The sequence below is a fragment of the Tachypleus tridentatus genome, chromosome 3 (assembly GCF_004210375.1).
Source record: "Tachypleus tridentatus isolate NWPU-2018 chromosome 3, ASM421037v1, whole genome shotgun sequence".
NCBI lineage: Eukaryota > Metazoa > Arthropoda > Merostomata > Xiphosura > Limulidae > Tachypleus > Tachypleus tridentatus.
The window spans coordinates 84,643,006-84,660,998 of NC_134827.1; the positions used below are offsets into that span (position 1 = coordinate 84,643,006).

General features: G+C 30.4%; 1 protein-coding gene across 1 annotated transcript in view; it reads right to left on the reverse strand.

The window, feature by feature from the left end:
- Positions 1-200: 200 nt before the first annotated feature.
- Positions 201-17,993, reverse strand: part of LOC143247381 (alkylglycerol monooxygenase-like) — a 51,980-nt gene continuing 34,187 nt past the window's right edge. The window contains exons 7-12 of the mRNA XM_076495375.1: positions 16,160-16,226; positions 11,721-11,866; positions 6,510-6,644; positions 5,793-5,909; positions 4,406-4,488; positions 201-2,723 (exon numbers count right to left, since the gene is read on the reverse strand). Of these exons, the coding sequence (XP_076351490.1) occupies positions 2,528-2,723; positions 4,406-4,488; positions 5,793-5,909; positions 6,510-6,644; positions 11,721-11,866; positions 16,160-16,226 (744 nt within the window). The 3' untranslated portion in view covers positions 201-2,527. The remainder of the gene's footprint in view (positions 2,724-4,405; positions 4,489-5,792; positions 5,910-6,509; positions 6,645-11,720; positions 11,867-16,159; positions 16,227-17,993) is intronic.

Sequence of the window (17,993 nt, forward strand, 5' to 3'; positions counted from 1 at the left end):
TATGAAAAGAGTTTGTTTCTTGTAGACTGAAAAAATCTAAGTTTGAGATACAACAAAGTGAAACTGAATTAATTTTCAAGTTATACCGTATAGTTTTGCTACATAAGAGGTGACTAGCTCTCAATATTTATTACAGGAAAATACTAAATCTCTTAATAATTGAGTCAACATAAAATGCAGTAATGAGACTGGACACAAAGTATCATACAAAATCAGAACTCTTTATTTGAACATTAAACACAATATGTATACTTGACAATGTACATTTGACTATTCAAGCTCAAGCCATGACCAAGAGTATACTGATCAAACGATGTTCCAAACCAGAGTGATCAAATGTAATGTTTCTAGTGCATAAGAATATCCTGTGCAAGTAGTACTCCCTACAGACTATTCATTCTTATTAGTATATGGATGGTATGAGAACCTTTAGATATCACCTGAATAACATTGTTGATACCCTTACACAAAATGTTGTACTGAGCATTATCCACCCTATGCAGTAACAGGTATTATCCATTCCAAGAATAACAAAGGAACAAAAGTAACTTAAAACAAAACCAATTTAATGGCTTTTCAAACTAAGTGTTATGTAAAACTTGGGCATATATAGAATAAATTCAGAGAGTAAGTACTATAATTTTACCAGTATATAAAAACCTATGGTATATTCAGGCATCACAACATTTTACATTGAAAAACAATAACACTCCCCCCTCTAAGAATATGGGTGCTTAAAATAACACCAGTCATCCCAATGGTGAAATTAATGAGGGAATAGTCTAGATATTTGATATAGCTAGACAGCACAGATATATATATATATATATATCTTTCTTTTTCTGGTCAATATGCATCATTATTTGATGAAATGTTTCAGTGAAATAAATAATTAAATCAGAAGCTATGTGCAAATGATATAGCAATTTGGAAAAAGTTTAACATAAATAAGTAGGCTTTTCAAAAACTACTCTGAGTTCCATGTAATGATTGGCTAACCTATAATAAAATTAGAAAGTGTTTGTGCATTTCAGTGAGTGACTTATTGTTTAGACAACAATCGTTTTTAATAATATGTTCAAGAAGTACAACATTTTTAAGTTTGGTATACATTTTGAACTTTTGCTTAGTTGTTGTAGCTTAAAACTAAATAATGGGTTATCTTCACTCTGCACATGATGAGGAAAAACTCCAGATTTTAGTATTGAAGATCTGAAAGATTACCATTGACCAACCTATTGTAGGACATTTTGTGGTTATGGAACCACATAAAGGGCTAGAGTTTTTATGAGTTAATTTATTGGAACCATGACAGTTTTGGTTTAAATTGCTTGAATTATAGTCTTAAACCAATGGCGTGTTATCAAGGTATACAAGTCATGCACCTCATAACCAATCAGAGAAATAAAATTTTATTTCATTTCATAACAATTTAAGATAAATTTCCCATTTACACAAAGGTAACTCTGCATGATGGGAAATATTTCAGTGGCCAATGTGCTTTAATACTAAAACTGATGAGTACTGAACATTAAACAAGAATACTAATATTAAATAGGTACATCAATGGTTTTGATTCCCTTGGAATTACAACTTTGTTTCTGTGCATTGATTATTGGGAATATAAATGTTAAGTAAATTTATTGCAAAGTAATGTGAATTTATATCACATTTAGTTAGCCTAATCATTAATAAATCTGTATAATAATGACTTCAAGTTTCTTTTTGTTCAATCTCCAATTCTCCAAATTTCTTTTGAACATGCATCTTGATATGATGTTGAAATTGCTCAAAACCATGATTTTTATATTCTTTTTACAGGAAATATTTTGCATTTACCTAGAACACTCGACAGTCTGTGTAATAACAACATCTTCAAGATTTTTCTTGTATATTTTCAGAATTAGAGACTATCAGAGACTATACAAGAAAAATCTTGAAGATGTTGTTATTACACAGACTGTCGAGTGTTCTAGATAAATACAAAATATTTCCTGTAAAAAATATATATATAAAATGTGTTTTTACATCAAGACAATAATAAAACATTCATTGCATTTAACAGGTTTAACAATTTCATACAAATTTATAAACTGTGGGTAGGAATACAAAATGAAGAACTTAAAAGAAAGTCCGTTCTGAACAACCAGTTTCTTATAACTTAATTCTCCAAAAAGAAAATTGTTAAAAGCATTCAAACTGGACTGTTATAGTTAATTAGCTTTGCATGTTTCTCAAATATGCTAATAAAAATATTTTCTATAAAATAATTAAAACAAACATGAGGTATCACATGTACATTAGGAAGGTAATTTCATATTTTCATAAACTGTATTTACAGCTGTTACAAGATATAATTACCTGTGGCTATATATCTTAATTCATTTTTTACATCAGTACCAAAGACTAACAAATTACTGTATTCTGACGTTCTTGCAACTTACAACCCACTGTAACTGTGATTAACTCAGTGATTTCATTCATAAAATAATCCTTTTTAAAGATTAAATACACAAATAGGTTTTTCTTATTTAATCTTTTTGTGAAATTTAAGCGAAACAACTTGTACAAGGAATAAAGTCCAAAGCAGAGCTGAAAAAAGAAATACAGCTCTTAAAGCCATGATGAACACATAATACGAGCTTTCTTCAGAAGGTAAGAAATACAGGTCTACAGTATAGTACAAGAGACAGCGAGCAAATTCCACTAATGGTGCCCAATACCTATAAATACATGTAAAAAGTACAAGTTATAAATTCTGTGACATTATATAATCAGAATAAAAATAACTTTAGTTCAATTAGAAGTAAATAACTCTCTTTGTATTCTTTTAAAATATTGTACAATATATGTTTTAGATTGAGAACTAATGAAACATTTAAAATATCTATTCTCACTCATAAGGAGTAACTTTTGTGTCTGTTTTTAGTAGATTGTTCTCATAAATCAATAGAAACAGGACTATATTTTTTCTATATTTTACAATATATAAAGTCATTAAAAAATTTCTTTTGAGTTGTATGCTGAGTTAGATTTTCTATAAAGATGTAAATTCCATGGGTCACATTTAAAACAACTTTTGTATTTGTATTTGTTTATAAGGTTATTCTGACATAAATGTTTTTATAATTGATTCCATTAATTAATGCATATTTCTTCTTAGTTAATTGTAATAAATATCAAATTAGCCTTTGAAATTAATATCACATAAATGGTTGTACAGGGTGTTCAGAAAGTCACTGTCCAATTTTGAAAGCAGCGATAACAGCATTCATTCAGTTTATTTCAAGCCAGCAACTGATAGTGGTGTTTAGAAACAAAATAAGAAGGATCCAAGCGTGTATTAATGCCAACAGGGATCACTTTCAACACTGTTTATAATTGTCATTCATATTTATCTCCTGTATTCTATATTGAAATATGTCTGTTAATAAATATATAAGTGCACAGTGATTTTATGAACACCCTGTATTTTGTAACATTAATTTACTCTTTTATCTTAGGTTAAAAAAGTGTATTTAATGCATTAATGTTATTTTTTATGGATTTACTTAACTTCTGTTGCATTTTTACTGAAAAAATTGACAGGCAGCCTATAATGTCATCTCATGCTAATAAGAATGTTATGAGAAAGGCACAAGAAATAATGTAGTATTAATTTAAATCAACATATTTACATGTTATCACATGTACTTTATACATTGCAAAAGAGTAAGCAAAATGTTAAGACATATTTATATAAAGTGAGTATGCATCATAAAATATAATACAATTTCTAAATAACTCAAATACCAAATCTTATGAAATAATCAGAGAAGTATATTTAATTTCATAATATACATATTTGTATAACAATACAATACAAATTAATTGATATGTGATAATTTGAATATTTTCATAGTGTCTAGGGCAAACTGAAGAAGACAGGTCCTCTTTTTGAAAGTATTTAAGTTACAAGGTTTTTATCCCTTAGTAATTTGAATAAATATTAATGATTTTTTTATTAGGGGAGAAATTATTTGGCAGTTTACAAATACTTATAAATTAATTAAAAATGCCATGTAGTTTAATTTGCTTAAAAGTAAAATCATTTTCACTCATGGTGGTATGAATGTTAAACCTGCAAAGTTCTGTCTTTGCTTTAAAAATATGTATTTTAATTGTGATAGTTTAGTTACACATTTAACCTAGTACTTCTCCTGTCTTAAAATTCCTTGTTAAATAAAATTTACATATATTAAAAACAAAAATTAATTATGTAGCATAAGTAATTTAACACAAAATATATTATTGAAAAATAATACAGTGCATGTTAGATTTGTTCATGACTAAAATCTCTTCACAATGATTTAATCCACATTCATGAATAACAATTAACTGCTCAGACTATTTGAAATATGCCTACTTCTTGTCCATGATTAATCCAAAGGATGTTAGAGACAGCATGCAGTACATTAATCCACAAATCACTGTCAGCTGGTTGAAGCTCTGAGTTAATAAGAAAATAAGATTTACTTTCCCAACCAGCTAAATAAATCCATCATTACTATATGAAACAATTTAATAACCTATTCCTAAAAACATAATTTGTGTATATAAATAGTTGTTTCTTCTGTGAATTTCAGCAGTACATTATAAGCAATTTAATCTCACACATAAGAATGATAAGAAATAAAAGTTCAGTTCAATTCTTAAAAATAAACATATTTTTATTTATAATCATAAGATTAATTTTATAGTGTGCGTATGTTGATCAAGACATTCTTAACATGTTAATATTATACTAGCATTAAAAGTTGCAAAAACTGTATCAACTATATACATGCAACACAGTCACTGTTCCTTTTTTAAAGTATTTTTACACTTTCCATTTTACAAAAAATGCCACCAGATTGTTTAAGTAGAGATTATGTAAGCTTGCCTAATGATTACTATATTTATTTAATAGTGAGGTATTTACATTTGGTTTAAAAATCAGTTAAATCAATAAACATATAGTAATTGAATTAATTATCCATAAATTATTCTAAAGTATAAGATGATATAAAAGTGTTCATACAATAAAAAACAAGAATATCCAAAAATAAAACCTGCTTTCACAAGCATATAATTACAGACCATAAAAAAATTAAAATATTTTATAGCCTTTTATTAAATTTTTTATTTCAACATTCTGCTGCCTGCAGGTGTCACATTTGCTTGTTTTTAGCATTAAATTAGTGAATGTTACTAATAACAACTCTCTTTTTAAAACCTTAATGCTGTTGAACAAAATTGTTAGGTACGTAACTTTTGAATATTTAAACAATTTGTATTTTGACTTTTTTCACAAATATAAATATACTGGGAGTGAAATTGCCACAATAAATGTCTGAAAAAAAAAATGGATTGTTTCAAAGAAATCTTTCTTTAAGAATAAAATGCTCGATATGTCTCAAATCCTAAACTGATTGTCAAAATGAATGTCTATAAAATAAATACATGCTGACAATAAACCTACTTGAAGTTAAAATGTATTCTGAAGACGGCTGGTATGGGTGTTAAAAGTTTAACCTGAAGATGACCTAAGAAAGTCGAAACGTTGTTCTGTACTTTATTTTAATTTATAAAGTATTTATACCTGTACCAGCTGTTTTTAAAATAGAGAGAAATACATGTTCTGAATTTCAATTCATCCTACATGTATATATTTATACACTTTTAATGTTATATATATCTAACTTTCATTAAGGCAAAATGCGTTTTATGTACAAATATAGGAATAACATAAAAAAGAACATAACGTGACGTACACCATCTCTGTCTGCCAGTTCCATGAAAGCAACTAATATTAAGGAAAAGTGCACAAGAACATAGACTTTACACCATGTTGGAAGGTGTGGGTTATACCTGTCGATAGGAGCATGTACCTATGAAAAAGAAAAGAAAAACAATTTACTGAAGATTTTTTTTTAAGTTAGTGTCTTATTCAAACGTTGCCATGCTTGAAAATAAAAACATTAATTGTTAATATTTTAATATATAAACATTTAATAAACAGTTATTATTGTATAACCATCTAGTTACAGTTTATGTAATAAACTGTTATTCATCCTAGCCTTTTCTATAACAGCCTAAATAACTATCACTTTTAAGTTGTTTATCCATTAACTTAATTAACTGCAACACAACACACACATATATTTTTAGTTATGATGTCACATAAACGTGGACAAACAAATGAAATATGATAAACACACCATAAAGAGTTCTGTGCTGCAAAATTATATTTGTCAAACAATAGAGTTCTGAGCTGGTACATATAGTTTTGCAGGGTGAGAGTTACTACCTCATTTTCCAATGGAGTACCATATAAAGTTACCCTTAGACCCACTAAAGAACATAAATTCCATGTAAAAGATATTTCTTGAATCCATCTTTCTTGTGCCATAATTTTTCTTATAACAGCAGTAAAATAAATGTCTTTTCTCATATAAGATATTTACTTTCAATAAAACATACAATCTTACATCAGGGATATCTTGTATCAATCCAAGACGAGGTTTTCCTGGAGCCCATCCTGGACCTTTGAACAGCACTGACAACTTGTTAGTAAATCCTTTCACTTCCCAAAAGGTTTTGAAGATGTGTGTGAAGTGACCCAACTATCAAATAAAAAAGTTATTTATTAATTTGAAATTTAGTTATTAATTCGAAAAGGCAGTTACTAATAACAAGATATACATGCACAAAATGTGAAGAGAATAGGAGTTATAGGACAAAACAATACTTTTCATCATCTATATTCATATCATTTAAATAAAGATAATTTACTAATACACTAAATAATATGAACATTATAAAATGGTTTGATTCCATTAGTTGAATCTGAATAAATGATTCACTTCATTCAAATATGACTATCAAACATTCAACAGTATATTCTAAAAGTGTTAAGTCAGTGCATTAAATTTAGTTTTAAAACCAAAGATATTTTGGGCTTCAAAATATTTTTTACTAAAGAGAGACATTTATAGATCTAATAAGTGAGAAACAACTTTACTGAAAAATTATACTTTGAACTTAAAAGGTTTGTAGTTTTTTATTGCTTGTTATATTTCAAGGGGTCAGGTAAACTAGATGTCTACTGAGAAAAATGTAAACATTTTTCCATTATGTGTCTAGTTATAATTACATTTTTATATAACCTTCGTTTGCTCTATTATATACGATGAATGAAACCTAGCCTACAAATCAGTATTATGAATGAAATTTCAGTTGCAAATTGTAATATTAACTGCAGACCGACTTCTTGGCCTGGCATAGCCAGGTGGTTAAGCCACTCGACTCGTAATCTTATGTCAAGGGTTTCAAACCTCGTCAAAAACATGCTCACCCTTTTAGCCGTTGTGGCGCTATAATGTGACGGTCAATCCCACTATTCATTGGTAAAAGAGTAGCCCAAGAGTTAGTGGTGGGTGGTGCTGACTAGCTGCCTTCCCTCTAGTTTTAGTCTTAATTAGGGACGGCTAGCGCAGGTAGCCCTCGAGTAGCTCTGCGCGAAATTCAAAACAAACCAAAACTAATTTATTTTATGACGTATGCAATTAACTTTAGGTGCTAAGAGTTTCATAGATGTTAATAATTAAAAACTTTACATTTAACATGTAACAAAATAACATTTTAAATGTGAAATAATAAAAAAAATTTTTTTTTTTTATCAGAGCTTAATGTTCTACATTTGAACCATTCTTTTCTTCTGCTATATACAATATATCAAAATAATACGTAATCTGGCCAGATCTTCCAGATTTGTTTGGTTTGTTTTGAATTTCACGCAGAGCTACACGAGGGCTATATACGCTAGCCTTCCCTAATTTTGCAGTATAAGATTAAAGGAAAGGCAGCTAATCATCACCACCCGCTGCCAGCTCTTGAGCTACTCTTTTATCAATGAACAGTAGGATTGACCGTCACATTATAATGCCCCCACAGTTAAAAGGGCGAGCAGGTTTGGTGTGACAGATATTCGAACGCGACCCTCGGATTACGAGTCCAATGCCTTAACCACCTGACCATGCCAGGCCGCTACAGTAATATAAAGCTCTGTGAGTTCTGATTAAGAAACATGCACCCTTGTGCAAATTAATTGAAACAAATGGTCATTTTACAATATTTTCAGTATGGCGGCCGGTGTAGGCTCGCTGGACCCGCTGATTTCCTTTAATAGTCATTTTTTCACACAGACGGCGTCATTAGCTGTGTTTTGCAGTAAGGTCGATCTATTTTTGGGATATATGACGAAATATTGAGGAATATTACGTCATTCGAAATTGCGTTAGAAGGGCAAGGAGACCAGTCAAAAAACAACTTCTTACCAACTCAATGAAGAAAAAACGGTATCAATGGGGTCTGAAATACAAGAACTAGACGCAAGAACAATGGAGGAAGGTGTTATTCAGTGACGAGACTCATTTCTTCGTACAGGGTCAATGAAGTCTGCATGTTTACAGATCTCCAGGTGAGAAACTTCGAGAATCTCACATAAATCAGTTTGTAAAACATCCCTTGAAGAAGATGTTTTGGGGCTTTTTTCAGCTACTATGGTGTCGGAGGCTTACAGATCGTAGAAGGTATGATGCGAGGAACACAGTACATCGAAGTTTTGCAGAGAAACGTCGTTCCAGAATTGAAAAAGAGATATACAGATGGATCTGGCATTTTTCAGCAAGATCTGGCTCCGTGCCACACATCGAAACTTTTGAAGAATTTTATGACTACAACGTGAATAAAAGTGCTGGACTGGCCTAGAAACTCTCCAGACTTAAATCCTATTGAAAATGTTTGGACGATTTTTACAGAAAGACTTCGAGGAAAAGACTGTACTACAAAAGATAAGCTAATTGATGCCATAATTGAGGTGTGGTACTGCGATCCAAAAATTAGTAAAGATTGCAGTCAACTCGTGGACTCGATGCCAAAGCGGATTAATGATATTCTGAAAAATAAAGGCGGTCATATCATGTATTAATTTGTGAGTAATTTTTGGATTCTCAGAAATAAAACGCAAAAATTTGAAAAAATCGTAATTTTCCGTTTTGTTTCAATTAAGTTGCACAAAAGGTGTAGCATTGATACTTGCAACTTGTGGCACTTGCATGAGCAAGTACAATAGCAGGAAGGTGTGTTGTATCATTACTATCAATCACAGAGCCATGTTTCTCACCATTCAGTGCAGCTACTGGTCCCTAGTCCATGGAGTTCTAAGGCGAAAGGTCCTCTAGACTTTGCATAACACAAATATCGGAGGTTACAAACGTGCTGTTCAGAGTTGTGTTAACATTTGACAAATGATGCATTTCGATTGAAATGTTCAACATTTATGTAATTGAAAAAGCTGATAAGCAGAAGAAAAGTGCCAAGACTGGAGCCTGAACCAAGGACCTTTTAAACAGGGATAATGCTCTGTATAACTTAGTTATCTAAGAACAGTTGCCCCCTCTTTGATTTCTTTCACTCATAAGTTTTATTTATTTTTTAAAATTAAGATTATAAAACTTCATGCAACTACGTGTTGTTGTGATCAGGGAATTAATGGATTGAAATTTCACAACCAAATCACAGGAATACGAATCTAACCAGACCCACTTACACATTCTTTATTATTACTGCATTTAAAAGGTATCATGAATCGATGAAAGTAAACTTTCTGACAATCATTGCTGTTATAGAACCCACAACCTTATTAATTGTTAATAGGAGTAACGATCTAACCAACTGAGATATTGAGGAGTACAAGCCATCCTCCTTTCTCTTCATTAATAAGTTGTTTTGTTTTTTAACCATGAGAATGAAAGTTAATCACTATGAATGGTTTTGTAGTGATAGTGTGTTATGCATCAAGATTCGGTTTTATATTTAGTATTATATTAAATTGCAGTTGCAGTTTGTGTGTGTACAAATGTTTATTGCGTATATCATTATGTATTATATTATTAAACTTATCATTTGCAGTATATATATATATATATCAGTATTATATTTATGCTAGAGTTTATAAAGGATATTTTGCAATATTGTGATGGTGTATTTATGTAAAGGATTTTTCACTTTAATATGACATTTGAATTTTCTGTTGGGGTTGATTTGTTTAAAAAATTATTTCTTGGTTGAAGGGTCTTATTCATTATGGTTTAGATTGAAAGGGTCGATTGGTTCATAATTACGGCTGAAGGGTGTAGTGCAAGCCACTTTGGGTAAGTCTAATGTAAGAAAGTTAAGTAAGTAACATGGAATATATTTAGTCTGGAATACGATTCCAGCCTTTAGGCTGGCTTGTTTGTAAGGGTTATTAAGTGATAATTCTGGAAAGTTTTAATTTAGAACTGGACAGTGGTGAGTGTCAGAATAAGATAATTGAAAGAAAAATAAGATTAAAGAAAGGTATAGTATAGGAAGTAACTATAGAAGTAATTCTAAGAGTAGACTTAATTGTTACAAGTGCAATGTTAGAAATATAAAAAACACACAATATTACTTTAGATTGCCAACAGTAACGGAGGGTATTGATAATAGAAATGTCTTTTAAATACGTGGTTATAGATTATTCAATAAGGATAGAGTATCTTACATAAAGAGAGGATGAGTTACAAAATACGAAAAATTGCCGTGATAGAAGTAACAATTTTTATTTAGTTTTTACATATGATTGTGTTCATTGTTTATGTAATTTTTCCTTCTACCATTTAGTTCAGTTAAATTTTTAGTTGCTGATAGTTCACGTGGTTTCCAGTGGTTATTAAATATTACAAGAGTCACTTTTATATTAATAAAGGACAAAGTTTTCCTAGCAGTGATGTGTAAACATGGTGGCATCAAGAGCCAGCACCGGCCATCTTTCTCTCTCTTTTAACATTTTATAGAAGATCCCAAGTTAGGACAGCAACTAGCTCATAAATAAGACCAAATTATAGTAACAACCATTTTTAACTCAGAGCACAAGGATAAAAACGTTAATAAAACAAGAAATATCTATTAAATCTATGTCATAACGCGTTTAACTAATTATTATGTTATTATTTCAATTATTCTTAACGTACGAAGTATCTATATGCAAAGAAAAATAAAAAGTGATGAGTTTTATGATTAAATGAAAATGTACGATAAAGGTGCTCTACGAGCTTTACTGTATAACCAGATTTCATCCGTGGGAACCTTTTGGTAATTGTCCTCTTTGCCCATTATATCAACAGCCTTGTGTATGGAAATTATAAATCAATGTATGATTATGTAAATGGAATGGTAATTTGTTATTTATGTTACATGTAATATCCTTATGTTACAAGGCAATTAAAGCACATTTGTTCTAGTAATAAGTAAAACTAGCCAGAGAAGTTGGACAGAGAAATGTGAAAGATGCATTTGTTGATTATTGAAAAGGATAAGTTTATTTCAAATACTCACATAATTCTTATAAATGATTTTATGTTTCAAATATATATTATTGTCTAAAAAATTCTATGAAAAATGTGTAAGCTATGAAGGAAAATATATAATATTATAGAATTGGCAATACTATTTAAAATACTTTTGATTCATTAATCAAGCATACAGGTAAGACAGAAATGATTTTCTACTTTATTTTAATATAAAGCATTTTATACTAAGTCATGAAGAGGGCAGTTTAAAAATGGCTCTATAATCTTAATCTTGAGAAAAACTATATTTTGTAGGTAACTTACTTGTAAGTAAAATGGATCAAACGTAGTTACTGGATGTGTTGCACCATAAACAACTTCTTCTTCTTCACACTCAAACGTGCCAAATATTCTATCCCAGATAATGAAAGTTCCAGCATAATTTTTGTCAATACAGTATCTGTTGCGACCTGTTTAACGACCAGTAACTCATTAGTGTTTACTTTTCAATTACGCCTTCAAAAGAAAAAAATTCAAATGTTAATATTTTCATATATATTTATAAACCTATGAATATAAAGATGAAGGCCTAGTATTTAAAACTAATGTGAGATTTTAATACCTAAATCAAGAGAAGCGTAATGAGCAATCTTTATTAAATAAATCTTGTCTCTTTTAGTTATCTATTTTGAAGCTGCACAATGTATTAAGACATTATATAGTGGCGGGCCTGCCATGGCCTAGCGCGTTAAGGCGTGCGCTTCGTAATCTGAGGGTCGCGGGTTCGCGCCCGAGTCGCGCCAAACATGCTCGCCCTCCCAGCCGTGGGGGCGTTATAATGTGACGGTCAATCCAACTTTTCGTTGGTAAAAGAGTAGCCCAAGAGTTGGCGGTGGGTGGTGATGACTAGCTGCCTTCCCTTTAGTCTTACACTGCTAAATTAGGGACGGCTAGCACAGATAGCTCTTGAGTAGCTTTGTGCGAAATTCCAAAACAAACAAACAAACAAAACAATTATATAGTGATCCTATCAATGTCTATACGCATTGATTTCGGTATCTGACAACCCACTTAAGTAACTCTATTCATTAAGATTAAAGACTAAAAGAATAGTTTATTAGAGATATGAGTTCATGGCCGTAACTCTTTCAACTTTTTTGTCCTATTTACAGATAGTTGAAAATAAAAACCACATGTGTACGTAGTTAAGTGAAGACCAACTATGAAATTAATAAATCGAATATGTTAGTATTTTCTCTTCGTCTAAAAGAAGAGGTGGTATAATACATGCAATAACACAACTTACGTATACATGTCTATAACACAGCTTACGTATACATGCCTAGTAAATTGTCTCGTAGCTGAAATGAACATCTGGTATTTGGATATTAACAAATCTTGGAATGTGCTATCTTTATAAGATATGATTGAAACAATGTAATTATTATTTTTTAGTGAGAAATACTTAACTTCACATAAAGGTAAATTCAGATACTTTTAACAGCTGCTAGTTATTTCCCAAGGCTTTAATGGAATAAAGCCTCAATTTCTATGAATTAAAATGAAATATTTTCATTACCTCTTCAAAATGTTTAAAACTATGTAAATACCATCTAGATTGACATGAACCTCATGACATGAAATAAAAAAAATCGCTAATACAAAAAAGGAAAGACAATTAACAAATTAAGCCATATAATATACATTATAAATAAATATATTCATTCTTGTTCTGAATTATTTGGAAATTTACTTCATTCTCACTAAATTTATATTTCATATTTATATTTATATAATTATCATAAATAAAATGAAAATAAATTTGTTGAAAATAAATATAAACATTTTTTGCCAGCAATGATGTATATTGTTAAACATGTATATACTGAGGTCTAAATAGTCTAGATCAGGAGTGTACAACAACTCCATGACCACTGGATGTGGCCAGTGGATAGCACGATTACGGCCAGCTCGAGATTAGGAATCAACTTTTTCCGTCATTTATTTTTTATCGCAAGTTTGGTAATTAGCAACTGCACTGCCTAACGTCATCGCTAATGTCACGCGCTTCATCACTGCCACAGACTCCGCCCATTTTGTAACGTCAGTCTAATTTAGATGTTTGTTATCGAGTGTGCGTTGTTTTGCATGCGCTTGCAAACATATTTTTATTGTGAAACTTTCAAGTGTTTGAATATATTTTGTTTTTAATTCCATAATATGGATTAGTGGATAATTCGAATACGAAAGGATCTAGATGACGGTGAACACTCAGAAAATAAAGACAATTTGATTGATTCTGACACTACTGCCAAAACGGGAATGGCGCGTGACTGGTAAAACGAGAATTTAATGAAAGTTGGGAGTTGAAATTTGCAGTGATTGAAGCAAATAATAAGTCAGTGTGTTGTCTTTTGTGTAACAAAGGTTTTAGGAATAATAAAGTACACACTTTAAGCAATACTTTAACAATTTTCACAACGAATTTGCTGTAAAATTTCCAGTTGATAGCAAAAATCGTATGAATGAAATTAGCCATCTGAAAACACAACTTTATGAACAAAGGGAACGCCTAAAAAGATTTTTATCATCACTAGAACCAGTTAAGTTAGCCAGCTATAAAGTAGCTTAGCTTATACCTGAAAAAAGAAATATTTTTCTGATGCTAGACTAGTAAAAGAAGTATTGATTGTGGTCATTGAAACTCTGTTGGAGGTTATGATTCAAAAATAAAAGATGATATTCTTCAAAAGGTAAATAATTTTCAATTAAGTCGAAGAACAATTGTTCGCAAAATGCTGTAGTTAGCGAAAGACATAGAAAATCAGTTGCTTTAACAACTGTATTTGTCTTTAGCACTAGATGAGTTAACAGAGGTTAGTGACATTGCACAGTTGACATTTAGGGTTCGATATGTAACTTCAGATCTTCAAGTGAGGGAAAAAATGCTTTGTCTTTCTGGATTACGAGATCGAACATGTGAAAAAAAACATCTTTGAAACGACAAAAACATCCAATCTGGATTAAAAAACTGGTTTCTGTCACAACAGACGGTGCTCTCGCCACGACTGGGGCATAATTAGGATTTATTTCTCCTTTGAAGCAGCATATAATTGAAAATAATCTGAATCCATGCTGCTATCTTTTCATTGTATTTTGCATCAGGAAAATTTATGTGCTCAGATGTCTAAAAGTAATGAATTGAAAAATTTGATGGACATTGTAGTAAAAATTGTTAATTATATTAGAAGTGGAAGCTCTTTTATCCATCGACAGTTTGTTAAGTCTTTGAAGAAAAGCAGTAACTGTACTTTTGATGATCTTACTGATTTTGCAAATGTAAAATGGTTAAGTAGAGAAAAAGTCTTGGAAGGATTTACTTCCTTATTTCCTCAAATAAGAGAGTATCTGGTTGAAAATGGTAAGATTGAAAATTTTCCTGAAATTGAAACTTTATCATGGTAGTGTGATTTGCACTTTCTGTGCGACATGATTGTTCACTTGAATACCAAGCTTCAGGGAAGAAGTAAAATAAGAAATTACGGTCTATTCATGAATTTCAATAAAGCTAAACTTCCTTGTGAAACAATTATAAAAAATGATTTGACACATTTTGAAAAGTTGAATAATTTTCTGAAAAATAATAAGGACTATGATTTCTTTGATGCTAAAGATGATCTCTATGTAAACTGGATCAAAAATCTATCACAAAAATTTGAATCACGTTTCTTTGAATTTGAAATTGATATTTGAATTTTTCAAGATCCATTTCAATTTGACTCAGGAAATTTCACTAAGCAAATTACATCTTTTTAGTCATTGGATAAGTGTGGATTTGAAGACGAAATGCTTACTCTGCAAAGTGTAGAACACATAAAAGGTAAACAAAAACGTTCTATCAGAAAGATGTGGCTCACTATTTTGATAAATGAGAGTTTTCTAAATTTAAAGACAGCTATTTTGAAATTATTTTCCATGTTTGGATCCACATGGATGTGCGAATCAACATTTCCACGCTAGATTTTCTCAAGTCTAGATACAGATCTCGGCTTACTGACATAAATTTAGAAGCAGAGCTATGACGCTCATTGAGCATAGATATTAAGCCAAATTTCACAAAACTTGTTGATGAAAACCACCATGAATTTTCACATTAAAGGTTAGTTGAGATGCAATTACTTTGATTAAATTAATATCTTTCAATTTTTTTTTTTTAATAGTATGGCCAACGTTGTTTTCATTAGCCACAGTTGTGGCTACTATGAAAAATAAGTTGCCCACCTCTGGTCTAGATTGTCCATAATTTAAGCTGCGTAATCGTATGAAGAGTTCCTGAAAAATAATATTCTTGCAAATACGACCATGATTTAAAAGTTGTTTTAAATATGCACACCTATAAACAACAAATGTTTTATTTTCTCAAATATTCTTATAATAATTTTTACTACTATGTTTAACCTAATTTTTTAAATAAAAATTCTAAAAGTACGACATTCAGTGCAAAAAAAAAATCTCGATTTTGTTAATTTTCAAAACCTTACAATATTTTTTGGAAAATGAAAGTTCATTTGAAGTACAGTAAAAATAGTTATTCCTCTTGTATTGGCTTTTGACTAATTCTATTAAATAAAAATGGACACTTGTTTTAAAAACAAAGCCTGGGTAGTTGAGTGATTATCACAGATGTCGGATATCAAGAAATTATTGGTTGCACCCGGCTTAGTTTTGCATATATGTTTATAAATTAGTATACTAAAAATTACCATGATGGACACGATGGTGACGAGGGGTGTTAAGAATGTATTCCAGTGGTCCGAGGTTCCTAATAAGCTGTAACATAACAATTAAACAGTTATAATTAACTACACTTTTGAAAACACTTTTTTTCTCAGTCAATTTTTTTATTAAAAACGAAATTTTCAAACTATAATTTTATTTCATTTATTTTTAGTTTTTCAAAATGATAAATTGTTCAAAGTGAAAAATAATAGTTAATACATATACAATAAAATTGGAAAATACCCACTTTCCTACGTACAAACAGTATTTTGTGATTCGTATTTATGACAACGTCAAGTCTACTTGTCATTATTAAATTTGAATTTCTGACCAGAGGCCAAAAAGCCAGTTAGTAGCATCCTATTATCCACCATCCACGCTTGAGGGGTTGTGATTGACACGTATTCATAGTTTAAAGTGTAGGGAATGCTTTATGGTATCTCATGGATTTCAACTTGGCTTGCTAACTTCAAAATTCATAGATATATTTCCAGTGACATGAATGTTTACAAAGGACTGAGGCTCTTAGATGTAAAATGAATTTGAATGTGTAAATATGCAAGTGGTATGACTACCGTAGTCATTATAAAATTGTGATAAAATGGCATGCATCGTAACTACATTTTCATTCCATTTGGAATTTTATACAATGTGTGTGATGCTATCGAAATTACCCACTTTTAGAAAAGGGTTGTAACAGTCTTTTCCAACATAAAATACTCATACACTAATATTAAAAAGGATGTATTTACATCATGAATTTGCAATTTCAAAAATGGCATTGGAAAACAACGGAATATATATCAACTTAGAAGCCAGAACAATCCAAAACAAAATCTGTGACAAGTGATACCCTAGCTGTGGTAATTAATTAAAGCATGGGACCTTTAAATATAATACAGGTAAATGTCCAAAAATACAAAGGTCAGTGAGAAAAACCATTAATATGTCCCTGTGGATAGTAGTATATAACATAATCAAGAATAATCTCTGTCTGGAAAAGCAGTATAGTTCATATGTACACAAGTTGCTTCCGCAACATTTTCATTCAACTTGCAAATACCTTGAGCAATTGAAATATTTTGGTTAAGTTGCCATATGTAGAAACTAGGGATATTTGTTATTAGATTGTTAAAATGGATGCTGGGAAGCCATAATCCTTGTATGCTAGATAGCTTATAAAGAGCTACTAGGGAGTGGCAGTCTGCCTTTGAGTTGATGGTCTTTGGTAATGGAAACTACACTGTAGAGTTATTTTCAAAATAACTGGATATGATAACATGGAATGCAACAAAGCGATGAGGCTCCAAAAATCATCCTAATATCAGTTTTTACAACATCTGTATAATAGCATTTCAAATAAAATATGTTTCTTTCCAAACAGTAACTTTTGTAAGTATACTCATTAGGTCATATGTGTTACATTATGTATAACAATTATTTATATAAAATGATGAAAATACATTTAAATTTAAAATTGAAGCAAAGCAAGTTTTAGGTTAAAAGAGATGAAATTTTATGTTTAATAAGATTGATATGAATTTTATATCATTCATTTTTGTGTGTTAAAGTGTCCAAACACTGCTAAATATATTTCATTCGTATTCATTTTGTTATCATCCAATTATTACAGAAATGATATTAGTTACCTGTAAATTTTACACATTCCGTATCTTCACTTTACCTTCAGATTTGGCCCTTATACACAGAAGTGTATTATATCCTTTTAATGTCTTCTGTGTGCTACAAATAGTGACTGAAATGTATCTCAGAACGGCTAGTATGGATATTAACACATTTATTGATAAGGAAAGAATA